We start from the raw sequence: 19,570 nt of genomic DNA, 5'->3' as shown, positions 1-19,570 counted from the left end.
GGGGTGGGTAGCCTATCCCTTCTCCAGCAGATCTTTCTGACCCATGAATTGAACTGGGGTCTCCTGCATTGCAGGCGGATTCTTAACCAACTGAGCTATCAGAGAAGTCCAAGGTAATGGTACTGGTATGTGTTTTGTCTTGTTCCTGGTTTAAATATAAGGGTTCCTGGCACTTCCTTTAAAGATATTTTTGAGGTGTGGAAGAAGCGATTATTTCTTTCTATATTGGTCCTTCTGATGTGAAGAGCTGACTCATTGGAAAAGACCCTGATGCTGGGAAAGATTGAGGGCGGGAGGAGAAGGGGACGACAGAGGATGAGATGGTTGGATGGCATCATCGACTCGATGGATATGGGTTTGGGTAGACTCCGGGAGTTGGTGATGGACAGGGAGGCCTGGCATGCTGTGGTTCATGGAGTCGCAAAGAGTCAGACACGACTGAGCGACTGAACTGAACTGAACTGATATTGTCATTAATTTTATTGAATGTCTTATAAATGTCCATTGAGGGTACAGTGGTCTATTTTATTATATTTATTGATATGAAGCATGTAGATTTCTGAAACCATCACTGAGTACTTATAAATGTTTATTCTTTTAGTATATGTTCAGATTTTTTTGTTAAAATTTTCTTTAGGTTTTTATCCTATAATCGTGAAATTGATTCATATTTACTAATTTTTTGTAATCTTGCCAGGTTTTGTTCTCAGGAATATACTAGCCTAACAAAATAAATTAGAAAGATTTAAAACTTTTTATATTTTCAAATAGCTTATATAACAATTTATCTATTGCCAAAAAATTGAAAAAAATTACCAGTAAAACTCTAGCCTTAGAATCCTTTATTGTGGGGGCAGGGGGTTACACAGTTTTTTATGATTATGGATTTACAAAGGAATTCTTATTAATATTGATCATTTATATTCTTCCCAAAAGTTTATATTTAATTGGGTTTTCATACATATGACTTAAACATGGAATGCTCAGTTTATTAATTCTTTCTTACATATCACATTCTCTTTCTCATTTCTAATTTTAGTTGTTTTAACAGCTTTATTCTTCATTAGTATCTTTCAGAGCTCAACCATTGCTCTTGGCCATTCCTCCATCCTTCCATTTCTTCCTCCATCTATCTCCTTTCTATATAATTGTTTTGTTATTTTTCTTTTCTAAAATTTACAAGGGTGTGAAAAGGATGAAAAAGAAGGTGTATTTTCTAATTTTAGGATCAATGTTTTATATGTATCTGTTACTTCCATTATTAAATATTTTTTCTAATTTTTGGCAAACTGATCTGTTGATGGTTGAAAGAGGAATTCTCAGACTATGTGACAATTTTGTTTCTCACTTTTCTCTTTGTTCCTGACTTGATACATTTTAATGGCATATTAATTGGACTATTATGATTCATGATTACTATCTTTACAGCAGAGAAAACTTTTTCCAAAATAAATTTCCTTTTTTACATTAAAGGTTTGCCTTGAATTACTATTGTTTTTTGAAATAACACTTGTTAGCTTTTTTTTTTTCTGTTAAATATGACTGACAATTATTTGCACATCTTTTCACTCATAGTGTTGGTTTTGTTTTAACTCTGGCTGTTTTTTGTTTTCGTGTGTGTTTTTTTTTTTTTTAAACTCTGGCTGTTTTTATGGATTTTAGCTCAAGTTATAAGTTACTTGGTCTGACTTCTGCTCATCTTCTTATAAATTTAAGTCTTGCAGGGTTTCTACTGGGGGTGGAGTTTAATAAACACTGTACATAATAAACACAGCTCTGGGATACTTCAGTTCAGTTCAGTCGCTCAGTCGTGTCCAACTCACTTCGACCCCATGAATCGCAGCATGCCAGGCCTCCCTGTCCACCACCAACTCCCGGAGTTTACTCAAACTCATGTCCATCGAGTTAGTGATGCCATCCAGCCATCTCATCCTCTGTCATCCCCTTCTCCTCCTGCCCTCAATCCCTCCCAGCATCAGGGTCTTTTCCAATGAGTCAACCCTTCCCGTGAGGTGGCCAAAGTATTGGAGTTTTAGCTTCAGCATCAGTCCTTCCAATGAACACCCAGGACTGATCTCCTTTAGGATGGACTGGCTGGATCTCCTTGCAGTCCAAGGGACTCTCAAGAGTCTTTTCCAACACCACAGTTCAAAAGCATCAATTTTTCAGTGCTCAGCTTTCTTCACAGTCCAACTCTCACATACTAATCACACCTTAATTAGGAACTGAGTCTCTATATACCTGGGTGGGCAAATAATGAGCTCGTGAAACTCAACTTCAACTATTTTGTGCAGTTCCCTTTTCCCAACAGGCACTGGAGAATTCTTATTTTTTCATCCCCAAATAGCTTTGTGGGAGGGATTGTGAGGGGCTGTTGTACTACTCAAGATGAATAACAATAATTCTTCTGGTCTAATCACCAATTTTTATGGGTTCATTGCTGAATACAGTCTCCTAATGATCTTTCCAAGTCAGCTGATATTTTGAATTTGGACAAGGTATAACATTTATATGACACTCTAAATGGAAGATGTTTAAAAACACAGTGTATTACAACTGGTACTGTTTGGAATGAATGCTTTGCCTTGGTTCTGTATTTCAAATGCACATAAAACCTCTTACAGAATTTCATATAGTAAAATAACTGGTATTTTCAAACCCTTAGTCCTCATACCCAAATAATTCTATGAAATTAATCAAGTCAAAGTGACCATATTGTATTATTACACACAAAGGATTTCTTTCAAAGATACTCTTTCCTGCCATCGAGGGCTGGGAAATACATCAAGACTCAGGCTCACAAGGACTGGCTGTCACTTGACTGCGATTGTGGCCCGTGGGAGATAAATCACACTGAAGGCAGTCGGTTCGATGAGTGGCAGATCGGTTGTCACTGCTAAACCTCTTATTGCTTCCAGGGACTTTTATCCACACACATTTTAATCCATCACAGATCCAATTCCACAAGAGGTATATAAAGCTCTACAGCTTGGCTCTATATATTCCTCATTTCTAAACTATCTGCCCCACATTAGATTTACCAAAGCAAATTCATCTAAACACCCTCACAATATACAGAGAACTCATGAGATGTTTAGGTTTGAAAGTTTCAAGCTATAGTCAGTCTCCATTATGTAACATGTCTAAGTCCAAAAGTTAGCTTATCACGGCAAGCCAAATTATTTTTGAACATTCTTAAAAGCATACTTAAGTTGTCAGGACCTTAAATCCTTAGGTACCAGCCAATAATGTTCTTTCATTTCTTCTGTACTTGGGGCTATTATCCCCTTTTTCTTGTCAGTAGAAGCTTAGATATATTTAAAAGCTGAGAAAGAAAGATGCTATAGTGGGTACTGGGTGAACGATGCAATTCCTCTTTTTTCTTTCTCCTTTTTTTAAATTTCTTTTCTTCTTTTTTTTTTTTTTTTGGAGGGGGAGTAAATAGAATAGAGTTCTGTTGATTAAACATGGTTATGATAGAATGCTACTGTAAACATACTATTGGGACTGTGTCTCATCCTATTACTGTGCATATGTGAAATTTAAGTATATACACAAACCCACATACATTCTTACCTACATAGACACAACTACATATGAAGATGTATAGACACGGGCAAAAGGAAAGAGAACAGTATTCTTGGAAGAGGGACCAATGTGTGCAAAATCTCATGGTGGAAGGGAACATGGCAAATACTAAAAAGTTTTGGGAAAAGAAACCAGAAAATGGGGAACATAGAGGACCCCAGGCAAGGGCATCATCTAGTGAGCAAGAGGATCTAGACCTCACCTGTACCTGAACACAAATTCCCTGCTTCTCTAATTACATCACATGTTGCCTGCAAACAAGATTTGCTTGGCAAACAGTGGACTTAAGTGGAAGCCTTTTACTGTTGACTTAGTTATACAACTTTGATTTGTCCTATGGAACAAAGCCTGTATTTGACCTATATTTCTCCTTGGTGATGTGTCAATTTGCTTTACACAATTAGCTTAACAAGCTTTTCTGAATGTTATACATTCTGACAGAGCAGAAACCCGAACTGCAGTTGAGACAGGAGGTAAGTGGGCGGGACACAACAATAAGATTAATGAAGAAGGGGTGCAGTCTTTAGGATGTGATAAAAACTGGATGGAACTGGCTGAAACCAGCTGAATGCAAGGTGGCACAGAGAACAGTCTGGTCATTGACTTTTAGCTCAATGTATCTTCATTATAATACTCAAGACCAGTCTCCTGTATACCATGAGAATTCCGAGGTGGACCATAAAAGACCAAAAAGTGGGCAGTATCCCAGTTCTTGGAGATCTGGATTCTTCCCTGGAATAGTAAGAATATTCTTCCAACTCCTTACAGCACACAATTAACTCAGTCCATAAAAACCAACCATCCCATGCCCTGGGGCCACTCTCACTTTCTGAGGAGGTCCCCGTTCTGCCTATGGAATATCTATCTCTCTAAATAAATTTGCTTCCACTTTACTCTGGCTTGCTCTTGAATTCTTTCCTGCATGAAACCAATGACCCTCACTTGGTGACCTGTACTGGACATGACAATTTCCTCTCCTCCAACAGTCATCACATTCCTTTGGCATGATGTGCAAGTCTATACAACAGATTTAATCTAAATTGTTAGAGGTTGTTTTGAGCTTCTGGGTTTTTCTCAAAATGTGGGTGTTTTTTTTATAACAAATGAATGAATGAATACTGAGTACCCAGAGTAGTCTCAAGGACAAGTGGCTGGAACAGCTGAAAGCTGTATGCTTGATTTTCCATTTTTTTATTCTCTCTTTTTCTTTAAAAAAAAAAAAATGTCTCTTAGACTATCCAGCTTTCTAGACAACTTTCCCACTTACCAGCTCCTCTCTCACATTCTGTTGCTTTTGAAAACAGGGAATCTATCTATGAACACAATGCAATAAAAGAAAAGCAGACTTTCTAGATATTAACGTGAATGCTGCAATGAACACACAATCAGAGGATAAAGCGTTGTTATGTGACTCCCTTCTCATGCAACAGAAAACCAATTTATTTAATAGCCTGTGCTTAAGGGTAATGTCATCTTGTAGGGCTTACCATTTTACACTGATGGGAGAATATTAAGTTAACTAATGTCACAAGTCAATAAAAAATTCAAAGGCTGTGATCAAGCATGTTAGAAAAAGAACAGAAGTGGCAAGTGATAGGGTTAATTCATGAAATTGCATGGTTCAGATACCTGACACTTGTAGAGAGACGGCTGACTTAATACTTTACATAGAGCCTATCAGTAGCACAGCAGCAGTTAAGTAACATTATTATCTTGAATATTCTCAATTCCAAGATCCTCTTAAGAAAGCAGCTGTCTACTTCAGTCTTAGCAAATGTTTCTTTGAGGATGTTTGATGCATATAAAATAAAAATGCTTTGAATTTTTAGTATATCAACATATATTTCTTTAGCATTAGCTCAGATGGAGGACATTGTATTGGATAAAATATTATCAACAGTTTAAAATCCAGAGGATAAGTCACAAATACCGTTATCTACAATATGCAGAAAAGCAAATGCTTTAAATCAAATTCTTTATGAATTAAAGTCAGAGTAAGAGCTGGGTTACAGGAGAAGCATTTTTCTGATTGGATAAGCAATCACTGTGAAGGTAACATTCTAGCCTTTTTTTTCTTTCCCCTCATTTCCTCCTCTCCAAGTAAAAGCAAATGATAAACCCTAAGCATGGAGTAAAGAGCTGGCAGAGGATACTGGCATATGCCTTTTCCTGTTGTGATAGAAGAGATTATTGATTTTTAAAAAAAGCATTTAAAGCAATAGTGAAAGAAATGGCAATGCTTTGCAGCAACTGATGAAGTTCTTAAAAGCCCTGAACTGGTCAGAACAATTTGGAAAGTTAGCTAGAACTTTGAAAACAAAACAAGCCAGATGACAGAAAATAGAAATGGCATTGAAATTGTACTTAATTGTGGCTAGATATCTAAACATCTCCAATATCTTGAAGACCATTTGTAGAGGGTCACTAGGGCTGCTATAACAAAGTAACATAAACTGGGGGGCTTCAAACAACAGAACTTTATCCTCTTAGAGTTTTGGAGTCCAGAAATCTGAAATCAAGATCTGCCTCCAATATTTCTCGGATAAGACCCTTCCCTGTCTCTTCCTGGTTCTGGCAACTCCAGGAACTCTAGGACTTGTGGAAGCGTAACTTCACAGCATCTGCCTCCATCTTCACGGGGCCATCTTCCTTGTGTCTATGACTTCACAGGTTGTTCTCTCTGTGTGTTTGTCTGTGTAGAAATTTCCCTTGTCTTACAAGGACAACAGTCATACTGGATTAGGCTCCATCCTATTCTAGCATGGCATCATCATAACTTCACTATTTCTGCAACAACCCTTTCCAAATAAGGTCACATCCTGAGGCACTAGTGTAAAGGACAAACTCTTTCTGTGTCACCTTTATGGTCAACTACTCTACACACACTCAGAACACCAAATGTGTGTTTTCTTCCATACCAGGCAAATCTCCAACACTAGGTCTGGTAATTCAATTACAGGGGGTCCTATAACTCAATTCTGATACTAACTGCCTGGAGATAGCATCAGAGCCCACAAGTTAAGGGCTCAATCCCATGAGATTGGCCCTACTTCTGATATCAATCGTGAGTCTCAGATTGCCATTTGTACTTCTCACCAATCACTTATAAACTGACATTCCCATGACATGCTCCTGGGCTCAATAATGTGCTAGAATGGCTCACAGAACTCAGGGTAGCATTTATTTATTTTATGATACATTAAACATTAATACCATAAAGTATCATAAAGAATGCATCTAAACATCCAGAGGAAGAGATACATAGGGTGAGATACTGAGGGGTTCCAGGTGCAAGAATTTCTATCCCAGTGAATGTGGGGTGTGTCACCCATGAAGAATGTAGCTATGTTTACCAACTCAGAAGCTCTCTGTGGTGGAAAGTACTTTACTTTTGGGATGTTTATAGGAGCTTCATCACATAGGCCTGGTCAATCATAAATTTAATCCCCATCCCCTCCCTCCTTCCTGAAGGATGGGGTTGGGGTAGGGAGTGCTGAAGTTCCAGGCTTCTAATCATGGCTTGGTCTTTCTCGTGACCATCCTGAAGCTATCCAGGAGCCCACAGATTCACTTCATTAGGGCAAGAGAGGTTTCATCATCCAGGAAATTCTAAAGATTTTAGAAGCTCTGTGCTAGGAACCAGGGACAAAGACTAATAATTCTATCATTTCACAGCCAGGCATTAGGATTAGAACAGATCTTTTTAAGGGGACACCATTCAGGTGGCTCAGTGGTAAAGAATCTGCCAGCCAGTGCAGGAGACACAAGAGACACAGGTTCGACTTTGGGTTGGGAACATCCCCTGGAGAAGAAAATGGCAATCCTCTCCAGGATTTCTGCCAGGAAAATTCCATAGACAGAGGAGCCTGGCAGACTATAGTCCATGCAAAGAGTCAGATACGACTGAGCATACACACACACATTCAAGTTTTAACACCATCCTTTGTAGCTGCACACAGTCCTGACACATTACTAGGCCCATGTATATACATATGTACTTTTAATAAGAAATACTTTTAAAGGAATATAGCTGAATTAACCATCATATTGTTTTGTCCATAAGGAGAAAACCCAGACTTTTTAATGATGCATCACTGACATCTTAGCCAAAATGAGTGAAGATAATCTTGTGTTGATGCAAACTGGCTGGCAAGGGAAACTGGCCTTGTGATTCTGACTTCTCAGACATGTGGCCAGTATGAGGTCTGCTGTTTAACTCTGCGTGGTTCACAACACTGAGCCCCTTCTCAGCAGTTCTCCTCAAGGTGTCTATTTCCCCTTGAAATTTATAATTCTTCCTCAAGTAGAACCATCACACATGAGGTGACAAAATGGACCAAAAGAAAATACTTGTGTTTTGGGGACTCACAGATTTAAACCTGGATCTAAGTTCCACCACTAACCAGCTCAGTGACATTGGGCAGATTAATAAGTTTACAAATCCTTGGTTTAAACACCTGCAAAATGACAATTCTTACCACTAACATCCAGCACCACTGCAAGAATTAACTGGGATGAAGACCCTGGCCTGATACATTGGAAGCACTTCATAAATGTGAACTTCATTTAATTTCATAGCACTTTATGTTGAAAATAAACACTTTCATAAGAACACCTTCCCTTCTGGAAGGGAATGCTAATGACAAAAATATCACAAAGTACTTTTAACACAAACACAAATATATGTTTATGTTAAAGTAGTATTTAACATAAACACAAACAAACATTCAGTTCAGTTCAGTCGCTCAGTTGTGTCCGACTCTTTGCGACCCCATGAATCGCAGCACGCCAGGCCTCCCTGTCCATCACAAACACCTGGAGTCTACTCAAACTCATGCCCATTGAGTCGGTGATGCCATAATTTTAAATAAAATTGTAATATACAGATTGAAGTAAATGTGCTCACTTTCTGGTAATCACAGTGATAAAGTTAGATCATAGATCACTACAGAATTTAAACCCTGGTTCTCTCAAAGAACAAACATTACTGGCACAACATGTATGTCCCTGATGTTTCTATAGGGACAAAACATCAGAGACGTGTAAAAAGCATGAGGAAGTTGTCACGACTTACCCCACCAACTTTCTCAAAGTGAGATCCATCTTTCTTAAAATCTGTGAGGACCCCATTGAAATACCAGGTAAAAATGATATCTAACAGGGGGTCATGCTTCACCTGGCAGGGCAAAATAACACTTTCCCCCACGGAGACATCCATGTTGGGTGGTGCCAAAGTTATTCTCGTCGGTTCTATTGGGGAAATAACAAAGTATTAAGCAAAGCTTCAGCATTTTTATTTTGATAAAAGCAATTTTCACAGGCAGATTGTTAATCTCACTTATAGTGTGTATGTTTGTATAGATGTACATGTGTGTGTAAATATACCTCTATATAATGAAAAGTCTTCAAGATTAAAACTGACATTTTGATGAAGACCCATAACATATTTCACTGCATACACAAATCCTTGTTAAAAGAATTAGGATATCTAAATCTATAGGCTATAGAAGTTTAAACCTGTAAACAAGAGTTATAATACTATTACAAAATCAATTTCATTTTAGTTTTACTGCTTCATGAAATATAAGAGTAGAAATAGAAATCACTGCATTTTCAATGATTGGAAAATATACTACTACCAAGATTTAAATAGACTCAAAACTTTTGAGATACTACAAAAAAACTGATGTTTAGAATATGTAGGATACTTAGTTAAAATGCTAATTAATTTGTTTCTTCCCAAATGCAAATATCCACATGCGCATTTCTGTCACCACAGTCCTTCCAACTTTTGTGAATTTATTTAATTTATTTATTTTTCATTTATTTCTATTAGTTGGAGGCTAATTACTTTACAATATTGTAGTGGTTTTTGCCATACATTGACATGAATCAGCCATGGATTTACATGTGTTCCCCATCCTGATCCCCACTCCTGCCTCCCTCCCCATCCCATTCCTCTGCATCTTCCCAGTGCACCAGCCCTGAGCACTTGTCTCATGCATGAATGTAAAGTTCTCTGACTGCACTTTTCCATTGCTAGTCCCCATTTCTCGCTCCATGTCACAGCAAAGTCTTCAAAAGAGTCATTTCCTATGCTTTTTACAACAGCAATCTCCTGATGCTCCTCCTACCCTGTGCTGTAGGACCTCAGCCTTTCTCCTGTTGGTTGTTTTGGCTGATACTCTTCCTGCTGTTCACCACGTACCCTGCAGGAATGCTTCTTTCCTTCTCTGAGCACTCATATCCAGTTCGTCAGTCATGCCAGGGACCCCACACTCAGGATATATTTAGACCTGAATGCCTTCCATCCATCGGCCAGCTCTGCGGCTACCCTCACTGTGGTCAGTATCACAGCCCCAGTCTCCTGGGGCTCCTCCCACTTCGGCCCATGACTCTCCATAGTCTGTTTTCTACTGAGGGGTGAGAGTAAACCTTTAAATACACACTTTCCATCATTTCATTCCTCTGCTCAGAACTCTGCACCGGTCTCTACTTTTCACTCCAACTAAAACCTCAGTCCAACTAACTGCTAACAAGGGTTACAAAACCTCTGCAGGATCGTCCCTAAGAAATCAACTGAACTCCTTCATCTCCATGAAGTCTTGGGTCACATCTCTCCTTCTCGGATCACCTGGTTTCATGCTCCAGCTTATGTTTCTCAAACACTCCTCTGGTATTTTCTGCTTGTTTGCATTTTGCTTTCATTGTAAGTATTTCCTTGCTTTATATTCCTTGCAGTATATTTATGCACAGCTTATTTTCTTTGTACCTCTGGAAGAAGGAACAGTGCATGTGGGCAGCATCTTTGTCAGTTTGTTTACTGAATAACCCAAGCATGTTGTTGCGTTGTGTTAGCTGCTCAGTTGGGTCCGACTCTTTGCAACCCCATGGACTGTAGCCTGCCAGGGTCCTCTGTCCATGGAATTCTCTAGGCAAGAATACTGGAGTGGGTTGCCACTGCCTTTTCCAGGGGATCCTCCTGATGCAGGGATCGAAACTGTGTCTCTTGAATCTCCTGCATTGGCAAGCGGATTCTTTACCACTACACCGGCTGGGAAAGGTAACCCAAGCATGGTAGGTACTCAATGTTTTTCTTCGACAAATAAATGAACAAAAATACAACCACAACTCTAAGTAACTCTGACTGATAGCAAGGATTATTGCAGAGATTTAAACATCTCCATAAAATATTAAAGATATTGAAAAGGGAAAAAATGTACAAAAGATTTGACATAATAGAATAGCACAAAATAAAAGTAAAGGAGCAGCATATGCTACTTGCAGTTTTATTGACCATTAAGCCAACTAGTAACTTGTGGATTCCTGGTACACACTGTGATGTAAAGGAAATATTAAGAACTGTTCTCTTGACTGTCACTTGTTAAAGACAGTGAAAGTGTGAAACTGTTAGTCACTTAGTCATCTCCAACTCTTTGCAAACCCATGGACTGTAGCTCACCAGGGTCCTCTGTCTATGGAATTCTCCATGCAAGAATACTGGAGTGGGTAGCCATTCCTTTCTCCAAGGGATCTTCCTGACCCATGGATTGAACCCGGGTCTCCTGCATTGCAGGCAGATTCTTTCCTGTCTGAGCCAAACACAAGGCCGACCTTTATGGTGCACTGAATATCATGAGAAACAGTTTTTTCCTTTGATCTTAGTAAGAAGGCACACAGCATATCCCTATGTAAAGAAGTCTTTAAGAAAGGCACCTACCTGTAACAACCAAGTGTGTTGTGCCGTTTGCTTTCCCAAACTGGTTTTCTGCTATGCAGGTATAAATTCCAGCATCAGCTTTAGTTACGTTGGCAATTTTGAGTCCTCCATCATTTAGAAAAGAAGTTCTAAAGGAAATATAAATGAAACAAATAAATGTCTAGAGGTCACTTTTTTCCCCAAAGTAAAGAGAATTTTTTAACAGAAGTATCACCTTTAGCTACTATATTTAAAGCAAGATAAAGCAGCCCTTTAGCTTTCTTGGGTATAAAGAAAATTAAAATTAACATACACATGCACACAAATGACTAAAAAAAGACGTTCTACCAATTTGAGTATTTCTTGATATTTTTACACAAATTTACTTAACAGCAATGCCAAATATTTTACCTGATTTCAAGGATGCCTTTATCATATAAGTGTCGTATGTTTTCCAAAACTATGTGGTGAATGAGATTACTCATGGTTTAGCCTTATCAATTTGGAGAAAACAAAAAGTATACAGGACACTATTTCCCTTAAATGTGAAATAGCTTATGAGAAATAAGAAACTCTCTGGCCTTTAACATTGAACTTGGGAAAGTCACACCTAACCCAGTATAAATCCAAATTTTGCAAAAGAACATGCGCATGGTCACCTACGAAATACTGCAGAGAATTTGGACAATGTAAATGAATATCACATTTGAATTTCTGAGTGTACGCTTCAAGTACTTAAAGTTTTTGCATCTTAATTAAGTAAGGACATAGAACTGAGTACCTTACATGCGCTAGACACTATCAGAGTCTCTGAGATCATAGAGTGAGCAAGAGAGATAATCGCTACCTCGTGGAAATAACAGTCTAGTGAGTGCACATTCAGTAAATGATGAAACAGGTGAATGTGGTAAGTACAGATTTTTGAGAAGTAATCAGAAAGACTCAGATGGGGTGATACAATAAAAGCGATGGCTACAGGGAATGTTTCTATGAGAGAGTGCTTCCAAAAAGCCTCTGAGAAAAGGTGCCATTTGAACTGAGAAAGATGAATGAGAAAGAACTGACCTGTCATTAGTCTGATTCACGAATCTTTACTGCCCATCTTGTCTACCCAGAATTATTTTCCTTTTCTTTGAATCCCTAAAATCTTTACTATCTATATTATGCATTTAATGCTTTGAATACTTTTTATTGTTTATGGTTCATATCTGTTACCTGAGTGTCATATCTATCCAAATGAGTGGTAAGCTTCTTAAAAGATCTGCAACTCCAGCATCAGCATGGCATGATAAGTGTAAATCCTGGTCAAACAATGCTCCAACTTCTGGGTGACACAGTACAATAGACAGGAAAGATGCTGAGGATCTTAGACGAGAGTTGGAGGATCTCAACTCAATCTCTAAATATTATCCTATTTGTGGGAAGATATTCAGGTGTGTGTCAAAAAATGTGACTATTAGGACAAGTTTATGTATCAAAATACACAAGATGCAGATCATGCTGTATATGTATATGTGTGTGTGTGTGTGTATGTGTATAATTTGTATGTATTTTTCATGGCTTATGATTCACCTTCACTTGCATGTTGGTTATATTTTCTTGGGTGGGAAGGTTGCAGTGGAATCAGAGCTGGCATACAGGGACCTGTTCGTGATTCTGGTAGAGATATCCATGACTGTTAATTTCTCATATGATTTTCTTTTTTTTTTTTTTTGGTGACATGCCAAGGTATATTTCAAATACAAAGGTTTAAAAGCAATGGCTTGGACAGCTAACCAGAGAACACACAGCACTATTTTATCTCAATTTGAAGAACTACAGTGAAGGGTTAAAAATTCTAAGATCCTGTAAAAAAAAGGCACTATGTCTGATTTCCTTCCAGAGGCCCTGCCCTCTTTGCTGGGTGTGAAATGTAATCTGATCACTTTTTGCAAAGGGATGATAAAAAAAAAAAATCTCTTTATACCTTATCATAGAACAGATATTTTCTTAAATAGTGTGCAATAACTGAAAGGGAAAAGCCGGCAGGGAGGTACACATGAATGAAAGCTTAAGATACGGAGATTCTTTGGAAAAACATGGGGAGTAAGCTTAGAGAAATAAAAATCTGATCACTAATCCTGCCTTACTCGCTCCTGCCCAATTCTAGTTTAGACCTCCTTCCTGGCATCCTACTACCTGCAGGAAAAAGATGACATCCTAAGCCTTAGCCATAATTTCCCATCAGGACCCTGCCTCTCTAACTACAAAAGGCCTCATAAATTCTATGCTTTGTTTGCTTTTCTCATCACCCAAGCCTTCTTTTAATTGCTTTCGGGCTTCTTGTCTTGGGGCCTTTATAAAACCTGTTCCCTTTGTCTGATAAACCTGTACTCAGCCATCAGATTTGGGTCACTTCCCTGAAGCCATGGGTCTGATTACATCTTCCTTTACTGATTATACATCATCTGTGCCTTTGTCATAGCACTGTGCAACTGGCCAATTATATACCTGTGTACTTATCTGGCTAATATTTTCCTCCTCTTGTGAGTTTAGAGATGGTAAGGTCTTTTGAAGCACAGAGAGTGGATAGTGTCAGGATTTTTCATCACTGAATTCCTAGAGCCTTGAACTATTTCTGTACAGAGAGATGCTCAAATATAAAGCTTGCTGAATGAATAAGTGATTACGTGCCTTTAGAGAGTCAGTGTAGAGGAGATGGGACGAGTGAAGGCAGGTTTCAAGGCGCTGAGAACTCTACAAACTACAAGGAAGCAAGTTCAGAAAGTGTGCAGATTTTTATACACACACATACTTACGTACATATGCACATGTGCATGGTTTTTCTCTATATAAATATATGTATGGTGGTGTTGCTCAGTCGCCCAGTCATGTCCGACTCTTTGTGACCCCATGGACTGCATGAAGCATGCCAGGCCTCCCTGTCCTTCACCATCTCCTGGAGTATGTTCATTGCATTGGTGATACCATTCAACCATCTCATCTTCTGACGCCCTCTTAAATGTGTGTGTGCATATACACACCCATACATATGTACATAAATACATATGTGGAAAAGGGAAGATGAAGCAGTAGAGGGCTGGATGAAGAGAATTCAACAACTCCTAAGATAAGAGGACTGAAGACACGCTTGTACTATTAAGCAAGATGGTAATAAAAGGAGAAGGACTGAATATAAGTGGAAGAGAAATGGGGGCAGGGGGTGGGGAGAAAGAGAGAAAACTGACTGAGAAATGTCTCAGAGGAAGAAGGAATGAGAATAAATGAATAAACAAGGACAATGTTCCTGACCGATTCTGGTTGCTAATGTACTCGTTAAACTTTTGACCAAGATCCCCAAAGAACATAGTCCTTGATCCACAGCTTCACTCGGTAAATTTTCCCTCCCACTGCTTTAAAAAGAAAGTGGAGATTTGCTGGAAATTTTCATATTTAAGACAATACAAAACAAAACAAAACAAAACAAAACAAACAAACAAGCAAAAAAAGCCAAGTTGAAGTCTGAAAGATGGTATCAGAAGGTCTTAAAACATTGAAAGGCTGAGGCCACCTTATCTGTTCTGAGTTGGAAGGTGGAAATAGAACTGGAAGCTCCAGGAGGTGGGCAATCAACCACTTCTGAGATTAGTAAGCAATAAAACAAAGTAAAGATGTCTACTGTTGCCTGAACAAATATTCAACTTAAGCATAGAGCTTTTCCATTTGGGTACCACAGAGCAAAGACAGGCAATTTCAGATATCTTCTCAAGCTATAAACTAGTGTAACTGTCAACCTTTGACTACAAATATAGAACTATTTAATGTTGTAAGAACTAGAAATCCTTTAGTGCATGAGGTTTAATAACTCTAAACAAGCAGGCCTAGACTCACAACTATGCTAAGTAACAGTTTAAAAGGCAAGGCTGGTACCCCGGGAATCGCACAAAAACTCCAAAACAAACATATTGACTTTGAAAGAATGCAAACTCTGTACATTGTAAAATTTTGAGCTAATTGGATATTTTCTTCCTCAATTGGTTCTTCCAGTCAATTCTAAGAGGCCCACAGGGCATTTCACACAACATAAAAATAAACAATATTCAGTAAATGGATAGAGTAATTGTTTCTCAACAGAAAACCTTCAATAACCCATGCTTCCCTACAGAGATTCGAAGTGAAAATTTTATACCACTTCACTATAAATGAAATAGCTTTCTGTGCTTTCTGGGAACACGATTTTCTGCAAATGGGTAGAGCTGAAAATGTAGATAACAATGAGTGACTCTAGTCTTGGCACACAAAGTTTAACGAAGATTTATGAGACAAATTCAGAAATGTGGTACTTTGATCTGATCTGAGAAATGTGTAATTTTAATTACTGTGGCATTTTAACTCCTTGATCAGTTTTATAATATACCTTTATATGAAACCTTTTACTGGTTTTTCCTTTTGTAGGAAAAGAGGTTAAGTATTTCACTTAACTTCATGCAGTCGATGGTTAGTTTGGAATAAGGAAACTTAATTGCTCTATGTTGCTCTAATGGTCCATTCTGTAATTCAGGGATAGCATTAAATTTATGGCTGTTAAGAAACTGTTTGCTCAGAAAGTAGACTGCTGTCTATGCAACACTGACCTGTACTACATGATGACATTTTAGCATAAAAACACACTATGTTTCAGAATGGAAAAAGTGTGGAGTATTAAGCATGCAAGGCAGGAAAACATTGTTTTCCCCCGCCTAGGTTCTGAATATTACGGTAATTTATTCAACTTGAATTTTAACAAACACACGGCAACTCTATATTTTCTCAGGAAGCTCATCTCAGTGGAGATGAGATCACACGAGACTGTAATGATTAAACTGCTCTATAGAAAATAACAAGGCTATTTTGGACTTCACTTTCTGAGTACATATTGTAAGAGACGGATGCCTACAATTAGCAACAAGAAAAAAGTACTCATGATGCATATATTACAGGATAAATAATGACATTTGAGAAAAGCAAATATAAATTGATGAAAACGCATGAGAAAATAAATGTCAGAGACAAAGAGCATATAGCGTATGTTTTCATTTACAACCAATCTCACTGCCGTATGCTTGGTAAATAACGTCTCTCCCTTGAGTTCAAAGATAACCTACAAATAGTATTTAGGAAAATAATATTAGAATTTTCATCCTTTTAGCTATACTATTTGGAGCTTTCATCTTATGAATTCAACAGTGTTAGTTTAGTGGTTTATTGGTGAGAAAGTCTCCAAGGAAAAGAGAGACAGAGTAGAGAAGACTCAGGAGTTAATTATCCTATATTTGAGTAAGTATCAGGCTAATAATATGCAGCTCTGTTACTCTGTTGGGTACACATGTTACATGGAACAGCCACCTGAAGTCCTAAAGAAATAACAGTGTGGCCTGACTCTGTAGCCAAAATAGATATGTGTTTCTCACATTAATACTTACCCATAGTCATAAGAAGAGAACCAACAATAAAAGAACATTTTCATTACATTTATAAAACTTATCCAAATGTGTATCTATCATAACAAATATATCTGGAGCTAAATTTATTGTTATGACAGAGACAACAGTTTTTCTCCTAAAATGAACTCACATCTATAGAACAAAAGGCCCCTAAAAAGAGATTTCCAGTTCGAATGATTATATAAAACTATTTAAGTAATTCCTGAAACCTCGGCAACAACCCATTGGAAACATTTAAATTCTTATACGACAGATTTGCAAAAATTACAAATACTCAGATGAATGAGTTAGTAAAACAAACAAACAAACATGACAAATCGACAATTCTCTGATGGCTCATGTATTCAAAGAAAACCTCATAAAGAATATTTAATAAGATTCAAAGGGGCCTCATACTTGACACTATTCTTCTCTGCCTGAAAGAGAGATTCATAAATCAGATCAATGCAAATCAAGATGTCAACTGTATTACAGAGAAAGGTGGTGCAAAACTGCTTAAGTGAGCAGCTGTGGTTTCCTGACACCTCACCCCAGAATTAAGCAGGTCTAGACTTCCTGGCACAGTTACATGAGCACAGATCCTCCCTCTAAAGGTAAGCTGCCTTCCTGTACAGTAAAGAGAACAGCAGAATATATTCATTCTCTACAAGCAGACAGACCCACAGGGAAAGAAGGAAGAGATCTGAGCTACAATCTCAAGGTCTTCCACCCAATTTCAGGAGTCAGATGCTTCCTCTGGGGAGGTGTTGAAGAGAGACACAAGTGTTATCCAAATGAATGCTCTTCTTCCTAGAGGCGAGCAGTCCTGGAATGAAGCCCACCTTCAACGATAACTATAGAAGCAAGATAACCGTGTATGCAAAAGGGAAATGTCATTGACTCAAGGAATGTAGAAGGTGCTGGGTATTTTTTGGTTGCCCAGAATCTATTTCCCTTTCTTAATTAGCCAACACTGATCTTTCTTTGGAGAATTCTCTTCCATTATTGTACGCAGTCTTGGTAGGAATCTGAATTAAGGTCCCCATCCTATCCTAGCCGAAGGAGAAATATGGAACACAGGACTGCAGAGTTTCTCAAACTTTGTGTGAATGCTCAGTCGTGTCAGACTTTCTGCCACCCTATGAACTGGAGCCTGCCAGGCTTCCCTGTCCATAGGATTTTCCAGGCAAGAATAATGGAGTGGGTTGCCATTTCCAACTCCACGGTATCTTTTCAACTCACGGATCAAACGTGTTTCCTACAATGGCAGATTCTTTATCACCAAGCCACCTAGGAAGCCCTTCTCAAACTTTTGTTGTTGTTCAGTTGTTCACTCAAGGCTGACTCTTTTTGACCCCATGGACTGTAGCACGCCAGCCTTCCCTGTCCTTCACAATCTCCTGGAGCTTGCTCAAACTCATTTCCAATGAGTCAGTGATGCCACCCAGCCATCTCATCCTCTGTTGACTTCTCTTCCTGCCTTCAATCTTTCCAAGCATCAGGATATTTTTCAATGAGTCAGTTCTTTGCATCAGGTGGCCAAAGAATGGGAACTTCAGCTTCAACATCAGCCCTAATGAATATTCAGGACTGATTTCCTTTAGAAAACCCCAGTCCAAGGGACTCTCAAGAGTCTTCTCCAGGATGGGGACCACATGTAAATCCATGGCTGATTCATGTCAATGTATGGCAAAAACCACTACAATATTGTAAAGTAATTAAACTTCAACTAATAAAAATAATTGGGGGAAAAAAAGAGTCTTCTCCAACACCATAATTCAAAAGCATCAATTTTTGGCACTCAGCTTTCTTTATGATCCAACTCCCACATCCACATATGACTACTGGAAAAACCATAGCTTTGACTATAGGGATGTTTGTTTGCAAAGTAATGTCTCTTATTTTTAATATGCTGTATAGGTTTGTCATAGCTTTTCTTCCAAGGAGCAAGTGTCTTTTAAATTCATGACTGCAGTCACCATCTGCAGCAATTTGGGAGCCCAAGAAAATGAAGTCTGTCACAGTTTCCATGTTTTCCGATCTATTTTCCATGAAGTGATGGGACTGGATGCCATGATTTTCATTTGTCACTCTTCTCTTTCACTTTCATCAAGATGTCTTTGTTTGATGAAACGTTCCTCTTTGTTTTCTGCCATAAGGATGGTATCATCTATATATCTGAGGTTATTGATATTTTTTCTGGAAATCTTGATTCCAGTATGTGCATCATCCAGCCTGGCATTTTGCATGATGTACTCTGCATGTAAGTTAAATAAGCAGAGTGACAACAGACAGCCTTGATGTACTCATTCCCAATTTGGAACTAGTCCGTTGTTCCATGTCCAGTTCTAGCTGTCACTTCTTGACCTGAATACAGGTTTCTCAGGAGGCAGAGGTTTCTGGTATTCCTATCTCCTTAAGAATTTTCCACAGTTTGCTGTGATCCACACAGTCAAAGGTTTTAGCATAGTCAATGTAGCAGGAGTAGATGTTTTTCTGGAATTCTCTCGCTTTTTGTATGATCTGACGCATTTTGAAAATTTGATCTCTGGTTCTTCTGCTTTGCTAAATCTAGCTTGAACATCTGGAAGTTCACGGTTCACATATTGCTGAAGCCTAGCTTAGAGAATTTTGAGCATTACTTTGCTAGCATGTGAAATGAGTGCAATTGTGCGGTAGTTTGAACATCCTTTGGCATTGCCTTGCTTTGGGATTGGAATGAAAACTGACCTTTTCCAGTCCTGTGGCCATGGCTGAGTTTTCCAAATTTGCTGGCATACTGAGTGAAGGACTTTCACAGCATCATCTTTTAGGATCTGAATTAGCTCAGCTGGAATTCCAT

General features: G+C 38.4%; 1 protein-coding gene across 1 annotated transcript in view; it reads right to left on the bottom strand.

Moving 5' to 3' along the window:
• Positions 1–19,570, bottom strand: part of CNTN3 (contactin 3) — a 382,508-nt gene that overhangs the window by 66,694 nt on the left and 296,244 nt on the right. The window contains exons 12-13 of the mRNA XM_070455661.1: positions 11,309–11,436; positions 8,663–8,838 (exon numbers count right to left, since the gene is read on the bottom strand). Coding sequence (XP_070311762.1) covers positions 8,663–8,838; positions 11,309–11,436 — 304 coding nt within the window. The remainder of the gene's footprint in view (positions 1–8,662; positions 8,839–11,308; positions 11,437–19,570) is intronic.

The sequence above is a fragment of the Odocoileus virginianus genome, chromosome 26 (assembly GCF_023699985.2).
Source record: "Odocoileus virginianus isolate 20LAN1187 ecotype Illinois chromosome 26, Ovbor_1.2, whole genome shotgun sequence".
NCBI lineage: Eukaryota > Metazoa > Chordata > Mammalia > Artiodactyla > Cervidae > Odocoileus > Odocoileus virginianus.
The sequence above is the reverse complement of the archived record's forward strand: the minus strand, read 5'-3'. Positions and strand labels throughout refer to the sequence as shown.